Raw genomic sequence first — 24,495 nt, 5'->3', positions numbered from 1 at the left:
TAGAATGGATATTAGCCCGGGAGGTACGAAATATTGGTATACAGAATGCGACCGTAGCCTGAAACCATTTGAAGGTCAAATGTTTAGTACACTGGAAGATGGAATCCAATTTTATACGATGTATGCCGCAACAACCGAATTTGATGTGCGTCGAAGTTCGGATAAAAAGAACAATTTTGGTATTGTTCTGAAAAAGGATGTTGTGTGTTCGCGGCAAGGACAGCACCCCCACATGGCAACACCTCCACATGGCAACCCCAAAGTGGCATGGACAGCACCCTCTGTGACAGTCAGTAGTTCACCATTGTCCAAACGCACAGACATGTTGGAAGGATCAAACTGATCTAACAGCCACCGACTCAACCGCTTGGGGAAATCTTCCACCTCAAATTTCAAAAAATCCCCCAATCCAATCTGCTTCACTGCTTTACGTTGGCAAGCACTGAAATGTTTAAATCGAGACACCAAATGTCTAGGTGATCCGCGAGTATTAAGAGACGGAATAACCACCTCCGCGACCGGAAAAACTGGCGGAGACCCACTTTGCACCCCGGCAGGCGGTGCCTGAACTTGAACAGTGGTCGGCACCACAACGGGGTGGACTAGTTGACCTCGATGCTCAACAGACGAACCCACAACAGGCGGGGATTCAAACGCCTCTCCATCGTTTGCTACAATGAAAACAACGAGACAAGAGGTAACGCAACAGACATAAAATATGAAAGAGTATCCAAACAGGCCAACAATACCACAAAGCAGTGTTTTTAAAAAAAAAATCACACAGACAGGCGTGTAACAAAAAAAAAATACTACAGTACAAAAGATATAAAAACAAAGTGTATCAAGAATTCTAAATTGGTGTTATATGCACAGACCTAAACACCGTACTGCATGGAGTGGACACACACCAGTTTTCAAAAAATGCACACAGACTACGGAAAATATAATAGATGTATAAATATTAATAACTGTGCGTTTCACTATTTTTGTTATATTAAAAAAAAATGTGTTTGGTTATATTAGAATTAGAATTTAAATAGGAAATCAAATTTGATGAGACCTACCGATGCGGCAATGCATACTTTAATTTAAAACATCACAGCATATCATACTTTTTAATATAACAAAAATAGTGAAACGCACAGTGAAAAACAAAAACATATATAACTGGGAAATAAACACTACCGAAGTCCTGATATAAACAAAAATGGTAATTGCACACCCCGACCTGATATAATGCACAATCTCATCCTCCCTAAAAATATACACTTAATATAGGAAGCTAAGCAGAATTTTTTTCCTACTAAACAACAAAAAAAGCATAAACCACATTGCCTCTATGATACACTTTTCCTACTTTATTATGAATTTAGACTAAAACTAACCTTTCTAATCAGAATACAAAACAAATGGAATAAATATCAAAAGATACGCAATAAAAATGCAAATGAATTTACATATAAACACAATCAATTCCAAAATTGCAAGCTACAAAATGCTGTACTCAACTACAAGTGCCGAACTCGATGAAGAACAAAATTAAGGAAAACAAAAAGAAATAAAACAAAAATAGCAATAGCAAATTGATGAACAGAGATGAATTAGTCAAACATAGAAAACACCAGAATACACAAGTACACGAATTAGAGTGTCAAAATGGTTATTGCATACGCCGACATGATATAATGCACAAACTCACACACCCGGACCCAAAAAAAAATAAAACCAGATGAACCATCCTCCGCCCGGAAAGCCTAAAAAACCAGTATGCAAAAAACATGCAAATGAATTTACATATAAACACAATCAATATTTGATATAAACACATACAAACACAAAAGCTGTACTTTGCATGTTTCGTAATTCCCCCCAGTTTTACACAAACCAGTATTTTGCATGTTTCATATTTCCCAAACTCACACACCCAGACCCAAAAAAAAAAAAAAAAAAAAAAAAAAAAAAAAAAAAAAAACAGATGAACCATCCTCCGCCCGGAAAGCCTAAAAAACCAGTATGCAAAAAAAATGCAAATGAATTTACATATAAACACAATCAATATTTGATATAAACACATACAAACACAAAGCCCCCCCCCCCCCCCCCCCCCCCCCCAGTTTTACACAAACCAGTATTTTGCATGTTTCATATTTCCCCCCAGTTTTACACAAAAAAAAAAAAAAAAAAAAAAAAAAAAAAACCAGTAAACCCAAACCGGAAATGCCACAACAAAGAATATGTTTATTGCACAAACCGGCGTAATATAACGCACAAACTCACCCCCACCCGGAAACTTAAAAGCCGACAACAACACCCGCGGTGAACCATCCTCCCCACCCGGAACCCCTACACAAGCAGTAATTTGCATGTTCCGTATTCCACCCGCAGATTAACACCAAAAAAAAAAAAAACACCCCTAGTAAACCCGCATACCCCCACCACCGGCAACAAAAGAACCGCCACCCCCAAAACTATTAAACCGCCTAACCCCACAGAAAAAAAAATAAAATAAAAATAAAAACGCCCCTAAAACCCTAAAAAAAGAGCAAATCACCCCACCCCAAACAACACAGCTTCCCGCCGCCCACATGCAACAACCTCCCCGACCCCATATGCACAAGCCAAACCGAACACACACACATCAGATGGGATACCTGGAATGCGAGCAGAAGATCCACGCCTCAGACGCTTGGGTTGGCGTTATGAAGACCCTACCATTCTCGTCGCCGGAGATTGTGTTGGAGGAGAGAGTGCCGTCAACCGAAGGCAGCAGGAGCGACACCGGAGACGCGAAGAAAAACAATTGGGAGAGGAACGGACGGACAAGGCAATAGATGAGACGCAAAGTAATATAAATTTAATCAACACATAAAATCCCATAATTAGTGGTGCACAAGCCCATAAAATCTGCTATCAATTATTACACCCTAATAAAGACACCATCTAAAAGACAACAACACCCCCATATGCACAAACATCAGACGCACGTGGCCTCCAAATCAGACTAATCTCATCCATCCAAAAAAATAAATAAACGTACCAGATCAAGCCTCACCACCTTGCCTGACAAATGTAACCTCACCAGATTCAATATATATATATATATATATATATATATATATATATATATATATATATATATAAGAGCGCTCATATGCGGCGGGGTCTTACGGTGCGGCGGTGCGGTCAAATTCCAGAATACACCAACAGTGTTAACAATATGCACCAACAGTGTAATAAAAACACACCCCAATGAAATGTAATAAAACATCACAAAATACACCACAGACTCAAAAAAACACACCATATAACTCACCACCCCCAATGGTGTATTTCCGAACAGTGTATGGTGTTTTTACTCACACCTAATGGTGTGTGTTTGGTGATGCAGGGCTCTGTTTACTCTGTTTTGTGTGGTGTATTTCCTAACGTTGATGGTGCATATTTGGTGAACTATTGGTGTTGCCGCACCGTAAGAAATAACCGCACCGTAAGACACTGCCGCACCTGAACCCGCCTATATATATATATATATATATATATATATATATATATATATATATATATATATATATATATATATATATATATATATATATATATATATATATAGGATGCACTCAGGTGCGAATAAGTGCCCAGGAAGGAATATGCGAACGAATCAGCGCGCGACACGTGTCCAGATCTAATAACTTAAAAAAAATGCGGTGGCATTTTCGTAAATAATTGAACATCGAAGTGCAAGTAAAATCACTTACAAGTGCACCTACTTTCACCTATAAGTGCATGTAATTTTGCCTTGTTAGCATTCACTTTCCGCAAACATTCATGCACCTGGGTGTGCTTATAACTATATGTGCAACTACTTATAACTATAGGTGCACCTACTTTCACCTATAAGTGCATGTAATTTTGCCTAGTTAACATTCATTGGTCTGAGTTCAGCGGGTAGTAATACCCCTGAAAACCACTCGCAAACATTCATACACCTAGGTGCAACTACTTATAACTATCTGTGCAACTACTTAGAACTATAGGTGCAACTACTTAGAACTATAGGTGCAACTAAGTATTGACGCTCAGTGTAAATTTTTACTTGCACCTATAATACATTTTACATGCACTTGTAATACATTTTACTTGCACTTCGATGTTCAATTATTTACGAAAATGCCACCGCGTTTTTTAAAAAAAAATTAGTGTTTCTCATCCATTAGATCTGGACATGTGGATGGACAGAATTCATTCCTATTTCGCGCCTGGACGAAGCATTCGCACCTGAGTGCGATTCTATATATATATATATATATATATATATATATATATATATATATATATATATATATATATATATATACACGCGACACCCTATAATATTCTTATTAGAAGACACATATCTCACTTACATGCTTTGTCTTCCAACAATGCCAGGAATCATACTAATTACTCCATTATTCCATCATCTTCTGCTTTTCCTTTTTTCTATCACTGCACATGAACTATACACAAACGCAGTTGTCTCTCGCACCCCTCTTTTATATACACACTAACGTATAAGCTACATCTCTCTCACCCCTCTCACGCTCTCTCTCTCCCATGATTTCTTTTCTCTTTCTCCAACCAAAACATGAACCACCACAGCAACCTTGCACTTCCACACCAACCTTTCTCTTCTCCGCGACCTTTGTCTCCATCGATGGCTAGACCTGTGACATGGACTCCTCTCTCATTCCGACGTTGACCGGCGAGGCGGCGAGCAGTGGACCACGATATGATCATCCTTCCCGGCGAACTGGATCGTCGGTGACGCGGCTGGATCTCCTCCGGCAAAGCAGGTTCATGGACAGATGAAGAAGATTATGTTGGCAAGGGAATGGTATGGAAGAATATGATGATGTTTCGGCTATACCCTGTTTTGTGGAGTACTCGGCAGGAACATACCTGTGTACTAGGACATTTATTGTCCTGTTGGTTGTGGAGTGGTTAGGTTGTTCATATCACTAATGTCTATGAACCCTGTTTTACGGAGTAGTCAGTAGAAACGTATCCTGGCTACTTGGGCTTAGAACTTCTCGGTGAGGCTTGGAATCCTCATTCGGGGGTGTGCTGTGTGCACACTTAAGGTTTAAGTCCAGATTCCACGGGTTCCCCTACCGCTCGTGGACCACGGCCATTCCCAACTCGGAGATCCGCAGAGTATGGGAATTGTTCAACAGACATTGCTACATTCCTAGCCTTCAAACAGAATTTATACGAGTGACCGACCGAGCATGCCGCAGAAAAAGCAAAAAGTGTGTAGTCTCTCGTATTTAAAGTTGACCCAGCAAGTTGTTTTGTCTCGTTTCAACAGATTCATTCTTCGTTTAATTGGTTTGTCTACCGGGATCGATACTCGGATACGGTAGAAGGTTAACCATGGAGCCCCTATGAACCTGTCGTCAAGCTTAACAAATGTGCCAATAAAATTTCAGATTTGCTCTAGGATAGGTTCTGACGTGTAACCCATCGGCAAGTCATGCAATTGAACCCATAGATCAATCGAGTCAAGAACCACATCCACCGGGAGTACTCCATCGGGAACCTGCCTGCACACCAACGTATGATTTTCGAACGACCATGGCCCCTCATCGAGCACATATTGCATGTCCGTAACATGATAAAACACAAAGAGAAATAGGTCTAGTTGGATTTCAAAAACCTGAACCCCACGGATTGGTTGCCAAACGGATGCAATACTTGCCGCATATATTCTACTTTAATAAGCTTGTTGGTTAAGAATCTACCAACAATTCCCCATGTCTGTTCCTCGTGGCCTTGCTCACCACCGTTAGCACCCCCCGTCGGATCGAAGACCTGGTCTTCTTCCTCCTCAAGCACAAGATCGGCCCACCGTGCCGTGAGCCTCGCCACACTCCCTTCTGCAGCCGCCGACTCCATGCAGTAACTCACAAGCAGGAAACAAAATGAAATGCCGGTATGATTGCCGGAGAAAGAGTAGAGAATCGGCCAAGATAACCTAGAAAACCCTAGACAAGGCTAGAGAGAGAAAATTCAAATAATAATATATTAAAGCATTAAAGAACTAGGCACATAGGTTCATAAATACTATCACCCAAGAACATCTAAGAAAATTTAGCCACATATATTTAATCATTTAATTGTTCATTATGTTACACTTCAATCTATAGTGTTAAATAATTATCAAACTCTTTTTATGAGGTTTTTTGTGATTTAGAATCAATATTCATGGTTAAAATTTCACTCTCTCTATGCAAATATCATTTTTAACCGTGAATATTAATTCTAAATGATAAACATAACTTCATATGTTATAGAGTTTGACAATTATATAATACTAGAGATTAGAAATGCAACAATTATGAACAATTAAGGCTGTTAAATTTTTTAAAATTAACTTAGACTAAATTTTTAAAGGAGCTAAAAGTGACGTTTTCGCCAATGATAATATAAATTATAATGATAGTATTATAAGGATATATTCAAATGAGGTTATATCAATGATAAATGTGAAATTTATATCATGTATCATAGTTTATATAGTAATATGAGCTTAAAATTTACATTCACTTTAAATCATCATATCGATGGAAGAAACCCAACAGGGTAGCTCAAGTGGCAAATGAGCTCTCTTTGTGGGGGAGAATTTCGGGTCTCTCTGGGCCAGCTTAACCGAACTGTTAAGCGGCCGGACAGGGAAAGACCAAAAGACCACCACATTGTGGTTTACATAAAAAAAAAATGAATTTATGTGAGAGAGAGTTGAATTTAGATAGAGAAGTATTAATTTATTAAAATTTAAATTAAAAATATATAATCTCTCAACCAATCATATTAAGTTTGTAAACCTATTTTATTATAATAAATACAATAAATTCAAAATTTTCTTGAAGATGAACTTAGAAGTCTAGACTTATTTTTACTTTATCAACGTTCTAACTCAAACAAAAAAAAAATCATTTCTTCTATAAATAATCCAATAATCCAATAATCCATAGCCATCTCCCTTATCTTGGATAGAGTTCAGATATTGATACTTCATTTACAGTCATAGATTGCTCCAACTCCATTATCTCTCTTGGCATCCTCCTTCTTCCATTACCGTAAAATGCAGGTTCATGAGGTATTGCCCAATTATTAGCAGAATAATTATTAAGCATACACATAACTTCTCCCATTGTAAGTCTTTCATTTGCATATTCTTGAACGCATAACAAGCCAATGTGCATGCATTGAATAACTTCATTTGCTGCATAAGACTCTTCGAGAGTTGGATCTACTATTTTTAATGGCTCGCCATCCCTCCACTGTTCCCAAGCCTACAACATTATTATTATCATATTGATTGATGTTTATAAGTTGGCCATGATGACATAATAATATTATGAAACACACTTAACACGGAAAATATATAGGTGTAGTATTCAGTTTGAAAGTTTATACTCACATAGCTTAGAAGGTTCTGTGTTTGATTTATTTGGTAGTAGTAGCGATTCTTCCTTCCAGTAATAATCTCTAAAAGTATTACACCGAAACTAAAAACATCAGAGCTCACCGAAAATTCTCCTTGCATGACATATTCAGGGGACATGTAACCACTACAAAACAATATAATCATCAATGCAACAACTTAATTAGTATAAGCTAAGGAATATAATACAATTAAAAGTAGTGTTTCAAATAATGAAACACCTAATTAAATGTATGTACTCTATATTGTCATCTAAGAATGCACATAAATGCATGTAATTAAGATGCATAATAACTTACTAGGTTCCAACAACTCTATTTGTATTTCCTTGAGTTTGATCAACTCCAAAAATTTTTGCCAAGCCAAAATCAGCTATTTTTGGATCCATATTTGCGTCTAATAGTATATTGCTTGTTTTGAGATCACGATGTATGATTCTAAGACGAGAATCTTCATGAAGGTAAAGTAATCCTCGTGCTATTCCTCTTATAATTTTGTAACGCATTGACCAATTCAATTGACATTGCTTCTCAGGATCTGAATATATGCCAAAATTATGATGTGTTTAGTTAACAATGGCCATTCAAGATGAGTTGAAAGGAATATTGAAAGTTCTATGGTTTGCAACTAACCAAATAAAAAGTAATCAAGACTTTTGTTGGGCACGAATTCATAAATAAGTATCTTTTCTTCTCCTTGTGAACAAAATCCCAGTAATCTTACTAAATTTTTGTGTTGAAGCTTGGCAACTACTTCAACCTCATTCTTGAATTCTTGATCTCCTTGTCTTGAGCTTTTCGAGAGCCTTTTTATAGCTACTTCTTGTCCGATAGGAAGCATCCCCTAAGTACAAGTTATTATCATCAAACAATTAAAATGGACTAAAATGAGCATATTGATGTTACAAAGGCAAAGATGTATTGTGGCCGAGTTTACCTTGTATACAGAACCATATCCACCTTCACCTATTTTATTTTCGGGAGAAAAATCATTTGTGATAGCTCGAATAGTAACAAAATCATATTGCGAGAACTCCCCAGCTGAAGATCCAACCACATCTACATTAAAGATGGAGGTACCAAAATTCTAAATTGCAAAAAATCGAACGGAAAATAGTGTAGAGAAAGTTAGATCCCAATCGATATCTGGTACTTTACCTGTTGTCTTTGTTGTGGCATTTCGTTTCTTCACATTTCTAATTCTCACAAAAGAGAAGGTTGCAAGGAAGAGTATAATAATTCCTATAATGACCGAAACTGCAATGGCAAAAATCACTTTTGAAGAAGAATTTCCGTTGTTGCCTGCATCATCTATTATATAAACAGAAGTTTAGCATACTTAATAAGTTTCCATTGAGGTTGAAATGACCATTTCAACCACAATGTTACAAACTCGACTTTCAATGAAAACGACCTATTGGCTTACTTAATTTGAGCCAGTATTTCACACAACATAAAATGTATACCATTATAAATGTAATTCTATTTAACCTTGCTTGGATTATTTTGTTGGCATCGTTTTTTTGATAACTAATTGATATTCATTTTACTGGTTATTAATATTTCAAAATTTGAGGAACGAGGACGAAACTCATAATCACAAATTAAAAAATATTAACATGAGTTTTTCAAGTTCCAAGACTAATCCTTTGAATTAGCAAATCTACACATTACAAAAGTGTAATAAATCATTATTTAATTAATAACTAAATAGCATATATCTGGCCAATGACCTTGTGGTTTAGTGACATGAAATAACTCTCTCATTAGGGTTGGGTTCAACCTTTTGAAAGAATGAAATAACTCTCTCAAATAGGAGGTCATGAGTTTGAACCCTATTTGGGGCGGTATTGATTCTCTCAATATATAGTACTAAAAAAAATAGTATATATTTCATAAACTTTTAAAGTTAAATTAGATATATACTTGATGTCTTCTATTATTGAAATTTTGAGGAAAGAAATAAGCTAAAAAAGAAAGAATGTACAGTGTATCTAAACTGACACTGTCTTACGTATTATTTTTATTATATTATCAAATGAAACTGTAGTTCTGTTGAAATGAAACTGCAATGTATACAAAATGAAATTGAATAAAAATTTCACATATTTCAGTGTATATTGTGTAGCGAAACTGTAATTATCAAAATGATACTGTAGTTATATTGAAATGAAACTGCAGTGCATATTTGATGTCTCGACCACAATGCATCGGAGGGGCAAACACCCCCTACCCACCCATGTAGCTCCGCCTTTAGACTGATTTACTTCTTTATAGGTATTTACCAATTAAGATCAAAAGATCGCATTTACTAATGTATATTCACGTACCTCCAAGGTAGAAACGGTACGTCTCATACCTAAAACTACAGCTTGGGAAGAGTACTCTACCACCCAATGCTGAATTCCCACATTCCTTCAGTCGTTGGATTGCACTTCTTAAGCATGTCTGACAATCCGAGTCTGAAATATCCGGCCAGCACTGCACAAGACTGTAGATCGTTATCGTCTCATCAGACTCGCTGCCGGTGAAGTTAACTTCTTGAGTGCCAAATTTCTTGCCGCCGGTCAGTCCACCGGTCATCTCTTCCAACGTCTTTCTGATCCACTGCATGAACGGAGCCGGTTGAGAACGCTTCTGCTCTCTCCTACACAAAACTCTTATGTCCAACCGGTCATCGCCGCCTCTTCCCAATACAGGCCCATCCGAATAGCGCAACATACACTTATCGTACCAGGCAATGGCAGTCTTCTCTTTGGGACACAGCCACAACATATCTGTACAAGCTTGAGTTACGCACATCTCGCAGTCGGCGGTTGGGATATCGCCCCGGCACCAGAACAGGCCGTACGCGGCGGCGTCATGGTGGTCGCCGGCAGTGAAGCTGTAGAAACCATTTTCGCGGTTGCCATGGGAAGAAAGAGTGGAGAGGAGAGACTTAAGATTGGTTGCGTAAGTGGTGTTTGGAGTGTAAGTGGTGGTGTTGGGGCAGCAATAAACGACGGGACGGGAAGTAGCTCCGGTGAAGAGGGTGATGATGAGCAAGAAGAAGGAGAGCATTTCGTAGCCCAACACAAAACATCCAATCCCAATCATCGATATACTCTCTATGATTTTTTTTTTTTTAATGGGTTGCGTTAGTGGAATTGAACGATGATGAGCAATAATGGAGATTCGGGGCATATCTCTATTGAAAAATCGTGATTCACACCCAATATTTGCCAGGTCGACCAGTGTTTATAGGGCAGTGTGGACCCTGATGCATGTGTATATGTCTTATATTGTGAGTTTTTTGTATCGGGTATGAATTTGTAACATGTGTATGTGTCTTGTGTTGCTCTCCCATATAGCAACTTGGCGTTGCTACACCACAAGGGCATTGGCTATCATTATTATTAACTGACTTTGCTTATTATTGTTGTTGTTATACACAAGGGTATTTAAGTCTTTATATCACTTTTTCAATCTCAATCCCCATATATACCAAACACTATAATTGAAATTATCAGTAATTCTCCCCCTCTGTAATTAAAAAATATTAATTTATCAGTAATTCTATTCTTGCTTACCAAACAATGGAATTTAAATTACTACTTTATTATCATCTTATTCATTTCCTATGGAATTACAATTCATTTCTCCCTTAATTCACTCATTGCAACCAGATGACCTGTTATAGTTTTATTGTTAAGTAACTCTTCAATCTCTAAATATTACATTTTGATTTAAAAGTATGACATTTTTCCTAATAAATGTTAATTTTTCCTTATAAGTATTATTACAGTTTCTCCCATAAGTAATAATCAATTATTTTATCCATGATTATTATTACACTTTTTCTCATAAGTTGTTCTTCAACTCTTAAATATTATATTTTGATTTAAAAATATTGCATTTTTCATCAAAATTAAAGTATCACATTTTTCTCATGAATAACAATTAACTTATCTAATTAATATTACATTTTTAATCATTGTTAGGCGATGACGTGGAGAGTCAAGTTTAGCATCATGCTATCGAAACATGGTGTTGATTGCTATACAAATATAAGGAAATGAATTCGCTATTAGTTATAACTTTTGACATTGTGATAAACATTTAATCTTCGCAATTGGTAAGTGAGACCCACCCATGGTTGGATATTTTGTTTTTTTAATAAATTATTCCTTATTATTCATTCAACAAACAAATGAAGATCGAAACGATATTCTTTCTCAATGTGGATACGAGCCACAAATTCAAAACGACAAGAGTGTAATGTTCCCATCCAGAAAATTTCAAGCTTTTTATTTTATTTATTTATTTATTTTTTTTGTGGTGGAAAGAAAATTCCAAGCTTTCTGTTCCTCTTGACAGCCAAAAATCTTGTCTTTTAGATTGAATTCATTCTCTGTATTAATAATTAATGTATCTGTAAAATTCTATCCTTTCGGTCTATTTGACAATACGTGTATGAAAGCATGTCGGGAATTAAGATGCATATATAGCTATGTTCCAACGTAACCATTCTATTTGTACTTTGTTGAGTTTGATCAATTCTAAAAATTCTTCACATTCCAAAATTAACTATTTTTGAATCTATACTTGCATCTAATAATAATATATTGCTTGTTTTAAAATCACAATGTATGATTGTAACATGAAAATCTTCATGAATGTAAAATACTCCTTGAGCTATTCCTCTTATAGTTTGGTAACGTCTTGATCGGTCCAATAAATATTGTTCTTAGGATCTGAATATATCAAAAACCCAAATTAACAAAGTGTGGGCCAATGACCTTTCGGGTTAAGTATAATGGAAAAATAAAAACTTTAAAGTCTGAAACTTACCAAATAAAAAATAGTCATCTTTGGCACAAATTTATAAATGAGTATCTTTCCTTATCCTTGTGAGCAAAATCCTCGTAGCCTAACTAAATTTTTGTGTTGAAGCCTGGCAACTACTTTAACCTCATTCTTGAACTCTTGATGAACTCCTTGTCTCGAGCTTATGGGAAGTCATTTTACAACTTATTGTCCGATGATAAGCATGCATTTCATGAGTATTAGTTAGCAAGAAACAATTAAAATGGACTAAAATGACCATATATATATATATATATATATATATATATATATATATATATATATATATATTGATGTAGCAGATGGACCCGAAATCATTATCTTGTATACATAACAATACCCACCTTCATTTAAAATATCATGTTAGAGCTTAGCTTTCTAATGATATATTTGTTATACATTAATTTTATTTGAATAAAAAAACAAAGAAAGAAATTAAGAAAATAAAGTTTTTTTATTATTATTATCTAGGTGGACCCTAGCTTATGATACAACTAGTAGAGATAAGGATTGAAAATTGTCAAATTGATGCTGGGAGCACTGCTTTTGGCTCCTCTTTAATAATTAAAAGTACAGTGATATGTTGAAGAAAACATTGATTTCAGACATTCTAGATCTTTTAACATTATTGAGACGTACACATTAAACAACCAATGCAAAAATCTGACTGCTTTTTAACATGTCGGTCAATACTCAATTTAGGTGTGAGATACACCTTTTAACAACCTTACTAGATAGGACTTGTTATCCAAACCTGTTTTACACTCATATGAGTAGCTTTGAATCAATATCTTGTGTTTATATTAGGAGATCGGCGAACCAAGTCGTCTATGTACTACCTAAGGTAACTGGCTCTCACTCTAGCTCCCAAACTTGGAATGTTTTGTCTTGTTTTCCTGTTGTTTTCTTGGATTAAAATATGGATTTAGATTGTCTTTCTTTATGTGATTTGTGTTCTGGAACAATCTGGTGATTGGTTCTTCGTCTCCAACAACCTAAAGACGAGATGACAAATCTTGTTTTTTTTTTTGTTTTAAGAAATTATTTAAAAGTATTAAAATAGAAATACAAAAATATATTTTAATATAGTAACTGTCACGTCAGCAACTAATAGGTAAACAAGTCATTTTTTGTTGAATTATATCGTTTTGTGTTGTTCAGAGACCCAATTATAATTTTTTTGGGACCCAATTATAATTTTTTTTTTTTTTTAGTTTGATGACCTAATTGCATTTTTGTGTGTATTGTTCGGTAGCCTATTTGACCTTTATTCCATAGTATTATAATCCTTATATTTAAAAATAAATAATAATTTCCCGCAGATTCAGCATGTGTATTGTTCGGTGGCCACATTCCGCACATGGTTTCCGACGAAAACCAGACCTCTAGTTTCCGCTTGAAACCGGTACCCCAGTGAATTATTATTATTATTATTATTATTATTATTATTATTATTATTATTATTATTATTATTATTATCATTATTATTATTTTGGTTTTCGTGCCGGAAACCCATTGATGTTTCTTTTTTTTTTTTTTTTTTTTTTTTTTAAGGTTTCTGGTGGAACTGGTTTCCGCCAGAAACCATAGCTTTGGTTTCCGGCAGAATTGGTACGGTTTTCGCCGAAAAGTTTCTGGCAGAAACCAGTTTCGGCGGGCGGAAACTAGTTCTGCCGGAACCATAGCTATGGTTTTGGCGGAAACTAGTTCCGCCGGAAACCATAGCTATGGTTTCTGCATAAACCAGTTCCGCCGGAAACCACAGCTATGGTTTCGATGGAAAATCCAATTTTTTTTTTTTTTTTTTTGGTTTCAAACCGTGGTAATATAAAAAATATTTTTATATTTTAAATAAAATAATTACAATATTTAATTATACACCTTTACTTATTTTTCAGAAAATGAATCAAACACACCAAAATAGTTTTCCAGATGCAACCAAACACTTAAAAAATAAACTGAAATGCAGTGCTGAAAAGTAAAAGTATACAGAGATCCATATATTTTTTTATAGTTTTTGAGGATAGTTTAATTTCTTTACACGTACAGATTAAATTGTACACGAACCTAACCACTTACCTCTTGGTCGGCAAATTATTGTGTGGACCATGGTCCATACAATGTTATGTGAACCATAACAAAAAGTACATTTTTAATATACTAAATGTACATTATTTTTGTATCGAATATACATTATACAATATAATGTACACTCAGAAGAAAACTAATGTACATCCCCTGAATATAATGTACATTATTTTTGTACTGAATGTACATTATTTTACAGTATACAAAATATGGTCCACACAATAATGATTGCCGCTTGGTCTACACATCTTTGAATCCCCTCTTAATGGGCTTCACTCATTACTTCTTGCTAATACTAATGAGGCGTTTGGTTGGATGTAGGAAATTACGTTGGAAAGGAATTGCAATTTTATGGGAGATGAATTACTGTGAATAAAGTGAGAATTTAAATTCTAGTGTTTGGTTTACAGAAATAAAATTACTGGAAATTTCAATTCCAATATTTGGTATACATGAGAATTAAAAGGTAATAAATAGTATAAAGTCCAAAATGTCCATTGTTGTTATCAGACATCATTTTAGGTTAAAAAAAAGGGATGATAATTTTGTCTCATCATTATCTTTTTTTCTTCCTAAAATCCATGGAATTAAAATTTCATGGGGAGACATGAGATTTTAATTCCATGAAAATGAGGGAATTGCAATTCCTTTCAACCAAACTAAGGAATTTAGTGGCCTTTGGAATTAGGTGGGAATTAATTGAGAATGTAATTTAAATTTCCTCCAACCAAACGCGACGTAATACTGTTTCTTAATCTAAATAAGTATTAGATTAGTTTCATTTTTGCAATTTAAGCTTGACTTTTTAATATATATATTTTAACTAATTTTGATATCTACCGATTACTTGAAGGATATGGACACATCATATATCCACAAAAAAAGCTAGCTCTTGAAGGCTGCAGGTTTCAATGCTTCAACCCATATATGGTATTTAGGACATGAATTGAAGGTGTTGATGAGCAAAAATGGAGACTGGGAAGACGTAACACTTGTTTCATTTAATATCTTAATGGCGTTCTTGTACCTTACTGAATATTAGTTCATAGCGTACGAGATTACATTTGAGAAGTACTAATCAAATGCTTTTTAAATTAAATATTTTTATGAAATGTTTTACTTAATAATGTGTTGAGTGGAGTCAAGTTCAACATCATGTTATTAAATCATGGTGATTATTGTATACGATGAAATATAATTACACATTCCTCACAAACTATAACTTTTAACGTAATGGTAAACGTTTGATCATATCAGTATTAATAAAAAATCAAAAATTTTATATAGCTACCGAGGGCGAAGCTTCAAGATAGAGGTTTGAAGATCCATGAAAATTAAAACTTTATTTAGTGTTTCATGATTCTTTATAAGATAATGTTCTGCTCGAGAGTTAGCATGTTTTACCGTACCTATGACAACGCATTTTGTTCTACTGATACGGTACTCAAGCCAGGACACTAACTCCATCACAAAAGCTAGCTCATGAGTGGAGCTTTGGCCCCAGTGGCGGAGCCAGAAAATAATGTGAGTGGAGGCGTATTTAACTCCAGATCTCACTTCTAAAAAAAAATTGCATCTTTCACAGTTCTGTTTGAATTAATTTGAATACGATGAAATATAATATAAACTTGTTGACTACATTAAGTAAATGATTCAAAAAAAGTAGATTTAAAAAATATTTAATTTATTGAATGGTAAGGAGAGCTAAAATAAAGAAAAGAAGCTAAAATATACATGCAAAAAAAAAGTAGAATTAAAAAGAATACATTTAATTTATTGAAAAGTTAGAATAAAGATAAGTAAAAGTCTAAAACATATAAAAATGTTATTGGTAGGTTTTAAACCTAAGACACTCCATATCATATTCAAAGTTCAATCCACTGATCTATTGACCACTTTTGTGATTTATACATATACTTACATATTAGAACGAAGGGTTGAGGGGGGGCAGTGGGTTGCTCCGCCACTGTTTGGCCCCAACTTAAGTACCACTCCACAATCTCTTGTGGAGCTGATGTGTGATCATATCATCTACTCTATCAATTATATTTTCTGATATGGTAAGCATGGATAGGATATTTTTATCTTGTGGGTCCAAGAGTTATCTATTATACATTCAAAATTTGTGAGAGAAAGTATGTAAAAGTTGGACGTAGAATTTGGGAGTACAAGTAGTATTTTCCTTGTTCCAAAGTGTGACGAAATTTAACTTTCTACCAAATTTTATGACAGAGACTTTGTCCAACATTGTTACTTATAGAGTATACTAGTATTTTTTATGCGCGATGCGCAAAACATAGGTGCCCAATATTAAAATTTTAAATTTATTTAAATTTTAGATGTTTAAATAATAATATTAATAATAATATATAATAATAATAATAATAATAATAATAATAATAATAATAATAATAATAATGTTATAAATTTAATTTTTATATTTAATTTTAAGAAATAACTAACATATAACTCCAATATATAATGTGTATATTATTATTATTATTATTATTATTATTATTATTATTATTATTATTATTGTTGTTGTTGTTGTTGTTGTTGTTGTTGTTGTTGTTGTTGTTGTTGTTGTTGTTGATGTTGTTGAAGAAGATAAGAAAATATATGGTAGATGCATGTGCATAGTAACAATAGTGGAAAAGATAACGGAAGTTATAACGGTAGGGGTATATTTGTCCAAAATATTGTATGGTACAACTTTTATAGCATAATGTATCAAAAAATTTAATGGAAAAATTGGACATAAATGAAGGGTATAACATTCATTCACACTTATTATGTTTTTATTTTAGATATAGTACTTTACAAAACTAAATTTTTTAAGTTTTAAGCAAATTCGAAAATTAGTTCAACATATATGATATATGGATCAAATAACAACAATGCACCAGGACTATGTGGTCCAATGGTATCCGAGTTGGACTTTCATTTGGAAGGTTGTGAGTTCGAGCCTCAGTAGAGGCATTATTAGCTCTTTGTGTTTCAGTAGGTTGAAAGGTTGAGAAAGTATATGAAGTTATGAACAAATACTACAATCTAATAGAGTTAGTAGCATTCAAAAAAAAAATAATAATAACAACAATGCAAGGAACTAAATGATAGAATATATATTATTACTATGAGACTATTATGTGTGCAGTATGGGGACAACGGGCAAAATCCTTGTTTATAGGAAAAACACACAATCATATACACTACACCTAGTTATGGATGACAATGGGTCTAGTAATAACCAGCACTAAATCCTCTATCTAGCCCTAATAAGACGAGTTCAAGTAATTGATAATTAGGTACGTTTGGGTAGAAAAAATAATACTTATTTGAATGGATTTGCATAGTATTGAAAACCCCATATCTGGTGCCCGAGAGAGAGTGTGTGTATGAGTTTCGAGTACCCAACGTGTAGTATCAAGTGGGTGTTTTTAGGCAAATTATTGTGTGGACCATACTCCTTAGAGTGCTATATGAACCATAATAAAAAGTACATTTTAAATATATTAAAAGTACATTATTCGTGTACTGAATGTATATTATATTATACAAAATAATGTACTTTCAATACACAAATAATGTACTTTCCCTGAATATAATTAGGGATGGCAATATGCCCCCTCCACGACGGGGATGGGAATGTAGGAAATTTTCGGGGAATGTATGTAATTCCCTGTCGGGGACAGGGACATGGACGGGGATGGGGAATATGTTCAATTTCCCGCCAGGAATGTGGACGGACGTGGACGTGGACGTGGTCGGGGTATACTCCCCGCCTCCGCTCCGCCCCGTTGCCATCCCTAAATATAATGTACATTTTTAATATATTAAAAGTACATTATTTGTGTACTGAATGTATATTATTTGATAATATGATCCACACAATAATAATTAGGTGTTTTATGGGTGGGGTAATATTCATTTGTGCTTATGTAGGAGTTCAAATAGGTTTAAAAGCATTCAAGTTTAGATTTGTAAATGACTAACAACACACTCATCCCAAAGGTGGGGATTATCTAGATAGTGATGGAGCCAAAAATATTGACAAGTAGAAGAAATAATACATTTTGAAACATAGTAAAGAAATATTCATGACAAAATACAAAACACCATTAATTGGACCAAACAATTTGAATGCCAAATACCATTACTAATCAAAATAAATTATACTTAATTGTTTTGATTAACTCTGAAAATCGTTATGATGCCAAATAATCCTTCAACAAAATATATTTGCCACCTTATCTTGGACCGAGTTCAACAATTGTTGACGCTTCACTCACCGTCAGACAGTTCTATTACCGATATTTCTCTCGGCAGCTTCACGGCCACTTTCACTATGATAAAATGCAGGTACACGAGGTGCTGACCAGTTATTACTAGAATGACTTCTAAGCATAAACTCCACTTCTTCTATTGTAGGTCTTTTATCTACATTTTCTTGAACACATAACAAACCAATGTGCAAACAATGAATGACTTTATTTTTGACATATGACGACTCCGCGAGAATTGGATCTAGTATTTCTAGTGGTCTGCCATCCCTCCACTGTTCCCAAGCCTACAACATTATCACTTTGAAGTTCATAAGTTGGCAATGACATGATATTAATTATGAAGGATTTCAAGCAAAAATATAAACATATTTAATCCTCTATGATGAAACAAACATAAAACATAGAAAAATAGATATATTCAATTAATTATATGAAAGCTTTTACTCACATAGCTAAGAAGGTGTTGTGCTCTATTATTTGTCCTTTGGCAAGTGTTGAGGTTTTTCTTTCCACTAATAATCTCTAAAAGCATAACACCGAAACTGAAAACATCTGATTTCATAGAGAATTCTCCGTGCATTACATACTCCGGAGACATGTAACCACTACAAAGCAATATATCATCAGTGCAACAATAGTATAAGAAATATAATTAAAAGTAGTACTATAGTGTTTCAAATAAAGGCATTTTTGATGAATTCAACACCTAAATATAATGTAAATGTCAACTAAGGATGCGTGCAGATAAATGCATGTGGTTAAGATGCATGGCTTACTGTGTTCCAACAATTTTGCTTGTACATCCATGAGTTTGATCAATACCAAAAATTTTTGCTGTTCCAAAATCAGCTATTTTTGGATTCATATTTACATCCAATAGTATATTGCTTGTTTTGAGATCACGATGTATGATTGTAAGACGAGAATCTTGATGAAGGTAAAGTAATCCTCGTGCTATTCCTTTTATAATTTCGTAGCGTTTTGACCAGTCCAATTCACGTCGTTTCTCAGAATCTGAATATATATACCAAAATATTTGCCCATATTACAACGAGCATTGGGCAATGACCTTTTGGGTTAAGTATAATAATGGAACTTTGGAAAAATTGAAAATTTTGAAGTCTTAAACTTACCAAATAAAATGTAGTCAAGGCTTCCATTAGACACATATTCATAGATAAGTATCTTTTCTTCTCCTTTGGAGCAATATCCCAATAGTTTAACTAAACTTTTGTGTTGAAGCTTGGCAACTACTTCAACTTCGATCTTAAATTCTTTTTCTCCTTGTCTTGAGCTCTTGGATAGCCTTTTTATAGCTACTTCTTGTCCGTTAGGAAGTATTCCCTAAGTATTAATTAGTTATATCTCAAGAAACAATTAGGGTGGACTACTAAAATGAGCACGCGCACACACACACACACACACACACACACACACACACACACACACACATATATATATATATATATATATATATATATATTGTGATAATGCATGTTGTAGATTGAGTCAAATATTTTACCTTGTATACTGGACCATATCCGCCTTCACCAATCTTATTGTTAGGAGAGAAATTATTGGTAATATGTTGAATAGTAGCAAAATCATATTCCAAGGACTCCTCATTTGAAATCCCCCTAGTTCTCACATCTGGAGAAAAAAGATGGGCCCCCATGAACAGCTCAACAGCCTCAACTGGTTATAGGGGTGAAATTTGAGAAGAATGGAGGAAAAAGATAGGAATTATTACAAAATCATACATTGCAAATATTGTAACACACAAGAATACAGAAATTAACTTAGATCCCAATCAATCTGCAGGTTCTTTACCTGTTGTCTGTGGTTTAGTATTTTGTTTCTTAGAATTTCTAATTCTCCGGAAATAAAGGACTGCAAGTAGTATAATCCCAATGACTACTGGAACTACAATGCCAATAATAATAATCACTTTTCCAGAAAAAATTCCTGCATCATATATAACACTGAATCAGGTTAATGCTGGAAGATGGTAACTAAACTTTCAAGCCAGAAAACATGGTAAACCACTCCACTCAAACACTGAATCAGGCTGGAAAAAGAAAAGTAAAAAAAAAAAAAAAAAAGATGAAGCTAGCAAGAAAGTTTTACCTAGAGGAGTAGTTGGTGGAGGCGGAGGCGAATAATCATTCGGAAAATAATTATCAACAAAAGGATTAGGACCAAGAAGCTGACGATGAGAAGAAATAGAAGAGATAGTGGGTGGAGAGGGAGGAGAAGAAACAGGAGTGATAGTTGGTGGAGATGGAGGAGAAGAAGAAGAAGAAGTAAGAGTGATAGTAGCCATTGCCGGAGAGATTGCTCCGAGCTAGGCAGCTCTGCAATAGCGTTTTTAAAGAACGTCTATGGAGTATTAAGGGTGTGTTTGGTTCACATATGAGAATTAGAATAGGAATAATAATCAAATACTTGGTAATAATAATCTGTTTTGGTGAAAATATTTTACATGTTTGGTAGTATATTGAAATTTGAATGATTACTAATATTGATTTTTAGTTGTGTATGACCTTATAATGGTCTAATGGGAATAAATGTTTTAAAAATATAAAAATAAAAATTCAAGGTATTTGATCCTAATATAATGACATCCAAAGCATCAATATGAACAAAAGAAATCAAAACAAAAATCTGAAAGTATAAATCCAAACTTAAAAATTAGATTACAAATAAGATGGAATGATACATTTTTATAATAAGGGAATGGGATTTTTAATTGAATGGAGTAATCAAATCTCGTAATTTTGTTTTAAAAAGTTGTCAACCAAACACTAACTATGATTTTGATTCACATTCCTAGTGTGTAAACTCATGAATCAAACACATCCTACATTGATAGGGAAATGCTTCTCCTTTTTTAAAAAAATTTTTTTTTTTTTATATAATATAGGTTTTTCGATTTCGTCAGACTATTTTTCTACATTGTCATGGAGAACAAGTTTAAATAAAATTTTTCATCTACTAGACTAAGTCCCTGAGGCGGGGAATGTTTATCTCTTTCTAAATTTCTTGGTAATAATTGTGAGTTTTTATGGTGATCTAAAAAAATTAATTAAATAATATCATGTGAAGAAAAAAATTAGAATGAAAAACTTAGAGAAGATACTGTGAGTGATAAAGAGAAAATATCACTTTTCTCCTGAATTATAATGAAATGCTTGATTTTTCTTCTTAATTAATTATGGATGTTTCCACTATTTTCCTCTCAATTATCCTCAGATTAGTTATTTCATCCAAACTTGTTTAGTATTTACGACAGACTTCCAAAATCTTAAAAAACAAAAGTTCACACTTCTGAAATTGTCTCACAGATTTTTATTCGTGAAACAGGTCAAGTCAAAGTAATATATAAATATTATACTTATATGTTCAAATATAATACTAATCAGGAAAATCTTTTTGTTACTTATAAAAGAAAATGTAATACTTTTACATTAAAATGTAAAAATATTACATTTTTCATCAAAACTATTATATTTTCCCTTATAAATAACAAACAAATTTTCCTTATTAGTATTACATTTGAACATATAAGTATGACATTTGCATGTTGGTTCGACCTGACTCGACCCATCTCAAGAATAAGAACCTGTGAGATGGTTTCACACAAATGTGACTCTTCAATCAAGAACACAAAATAGACTAAATAATTTCTTTTAATTATCATTGTTTGAGAATTAAATATCATAAAATAATACTTCAAAAATAAAAATGAAATTGAAAATGAATCGCTACGTTCAGTACGTTGTAGTAGTGATACAAGTACGGTGAGATTATTATTATTATTATTATTATTATTATTATTATTATTATTATTATTATTGCCTAAAGAGTAACAATGGCCTGGGACTCTGGGAGGCTAGGAGACTTCCTAGTCGGTCTACGGTACTTTTTTTTTTTTTTTTTTTTTTTTGTGGGAATAATTAATGGGGTTTCAGTGTTTCAAGAGAAAATGACACTTTTTTTCTTATGTTATATACTTATAGTATTTTTTTTTTCTAAATTTTTTAAGTGCTATTTTTTTTCCTGATATGTTAAATAGACATATTTACCTTTAAAATAAATATTTTATTTATTTTTTTCTTTTTCAACAAATTATAACCACAATTTGAAAAAATAAAATACATTAATTGTTGAAAATAGAATATTTAAAAAAATAATAATAAAATTTAAATGAAAGTTTGAATCAACAGTTCAAATTGGATCCGAAATCGTGAACCGACGGTTCAAAGTAAAAATCAAATCGCATATATATATATATATATATATATATATATATATATATATATATATATAAGTGTGAGAGTCAGCACGCATAAATGAGGGAAATGTCCATTTAAGGGTAGAAATAATTTGTTGAGGGGAGTAAATATGGATGCATGAATAACTTAAGGAAAAAAGTACTATAAGCATATAACTCAGCGATAAAAAGTGTCATTTTTCATTATTTCAATTATATTCTCGGAGAGACAGCAAATTGGTTGGTATAGCTATTCAATTTCCAACAACTTTTAGGACATCATAAAAGTTTGGTAAATTTAGGTGTTAAAGTTATAAATGTAATCAAAAATCTCGTAGTTCAATGGTACAAAGTTGGATTCCCATATGAAAAGTTGTGGATTTGAGCCTCAATGAAGCTGTTATTGACTATTTATGCTTTTTACTATGTTGTGATGACATCTCAGTTATCATTTTAAATGGACAATCATATGTTCAAATCCCGATGATGGAGCCTTATAAAAAATTATGAGTTTTTTTTTTTTTTTTTTTTTTTTAAAAAGACATCTTATTAATTGACAAAGGATTCATTAATATTTTTTTTATTCAACCCGTCATATATGATCTTTTTAATACGACTAGTATTTTCACCCGTGCGATGCACGGAATGGAATTGTTGTAATATATTAAGAATATTTAAATCGATATATAATTATTTAAGAGTTAATTTCACCAGAGGTCGTTTATCTTTCTTGACAATTTCAAATTTAATCCTATACTATAGTTATTAATTATTACAATTTATTCTATGTTACTACTCTTACGTTAATATTCTTACTATTATTATTAACACTATTACTTTTAGATATTATTATTACCACTTATATTATATTATTATTATTATTATTATTATTATTATTATTATTATTATTATTAGTTTCTTTTCAAGTAGTGTTAGTATATAATGGTCGTGAGGCACAATAATAATATAACCATAATTAAATATTCTTGTATTGTATTCCGGAGTTAATGCCATTTTTGGTCCTAGACTTATTGAGGCATTGACACTTTTCATCCTCCATAATAAAAATTGCCACTCAGTAGACACTGTTATTGGTCGTTGGACAGTTTTGATCCTCCGTCAATGAAGCCGTTTGTTGACCGTGAATTAGAAGGGCTTTTCTGTCTTTTTATGTCTTATTCTTCTAATCTTGTTTAGACCAGCGTTGCTGTGACTCCTGTGAGGCGAGATGGCGAGACTTGGCGGCTAAGTAGTAACCGTCGGTAGTGAGTAGCAGCGAGGTTCTTCTCCGGCGAGTTGTGGGTACGGCGGCGAGCATACGAGGCAGTAACTCCTTCTGGCGACGGACCAGTAAGGCAGATCTGGCAGTGCAGCAACAGATCCGGCGAGGTTGGGGCCTTCACCGGTGGTTTTTGGTTCTGGCGAAGCAGAGAGGGCAGCAGGTCAGCGAATCCTCCTATGGTAAATAGCAGTTGTAGTGGTAGATGGCGTGATGTAGAATTTGCACCTGTAAGTCCTCCC

At 33.7% G+C, this 24,495-nt stretch overlaps 2 protein-coding genes across 2 annotated transcripts; both read right to left on the bottom strand.

Moving 5' to 3' along the window:
* Positions 1-7,005: 7,005 nt before the first annotated feature.
* Positions 7,006-10,567, bottom strand: LOC109171384 (putative receptor-like protein kinase At4g00960). Its single transcript, XM_019320468.1, has 7 exons — positions 9,816-10,567; positions 8,644-8,796; positions 8,423-8,544; positions 8,119-8,329; positions 7,786-8,023; positions 7,463-7,613; positions 7,006-7,334 (listed from the first exon to the last, which is right to left on the bottom strand). The coding sequence occupies exons 1-7, from the start codon at positions 10,543-10,545 to the stop codon at positions 7,023-7,025; spliced, it is 1,917 nt and encodes a 638-aa protein (XP_019176013.1). The 5' UTR covers positions 10,546-10,567; the 3' UTR covers positions 7,006-7,022.
* A 7,898-nt stretch (positions 10,568-18,465) lies between these two features.
* On the bottom strand, positions 18,466-20,661 carry LOC109171386 (cysteine-rich receptor-like protein kinase 10). The gene is made up of 6 exons (XM_019320470.1): positions 20,522-20,661; positions 20,224-20,395; positions 19,835-20,045; positions 19,478-19,715; positions 19,150-19,306; positions 18,466-18,985 (listed from the first exon to the last, which is right to left on the bottom strand). Exons 2-6 carry the CDS (start codon positions 20,374-20,376, stop codon positions 18,710-18,712), a joined length of 1,035 nt encoding a protein of 344 aa, XP_019176015.1. The 5' UTR covers positions 20,377-20,395; positions 20,522-20,661; the 3' UTR covers positions 18,466-18,709.
* Positions 20,662-24,495: the final 3,834 nt, after the last annotated feature.

Source organism: Ipomoea nil, unplaced genomic scaffold (assembly GCF_001879475.1).
Source record: "Ipomoea nil cultivar Tokyo-kokei standard unplaced genomic scaffold, Asagao_1.1 scaffold0317, whole genome shotgun sequence".
Taxonomy (NCBI): domain Eukaryota; kingdom Viridiplantae; phylum Streptophyta; class Magnoliopsida; order Solanales; family Convolvulaceae; genus Ipomoea; species Ipomoea nil.
Note: the sequence above shows the minus strand (reverse complement) of the source record. Positions and strands in the feature narration are given on the sequence as shown.

What these genes read in the sequence shown, in the direction of transcription:
- LOC109171384 (XM_019320468.1), bottom strand. Translation starts at nt 10,545, where the DNA reads ATGCTCTCCTTCTTCTTGCTCATCATCACCCTCTTCACCGGAGCTACT. An exon ending in TGCCACAACAAAGACAACAG is followed by an intron (nt 8,545 to 8,643) that starts GTAAAGTACCAG and finishes TCTTTAATGTAG; the next exon opens with ATGTGGTTGGATCTTCAGCT. An exon ending in TCTTGATTACTTTTTATTTG is followed by an intron (nt 8,024 to 8,118) that starts GTTAGTTGCAAA and finishes GCATATATTCAG; the next exon opens with ATCCTGAGAAGCAATGTCAA.
- LOC109171386 (XM_019320470.1), bottom strand. Translation starts at nt 20,376, where the DNA reads ATGGGGGCCCATCTTTTTTCTCCAGATGTGAGAACTAGGGGGATTTCA. An exon ending in GATATGGTCCAGTATACAAG is followed by an intron (nt 20,046 to 20,223) that starts GTAAAATATTTG and finishes ATTAATACTTAG; the next exon opens with GGAATACTTCCTAACGGACA. An exon ending in CACAACACCTTCTTAGCTAT is followed by an intron (nt 18,986 to 19,149) that starts GTGAGTAAAAGC and finishes ATAATGTTGTAG; the next exon opens with GCTTGGGAACAGTGGAGGGA.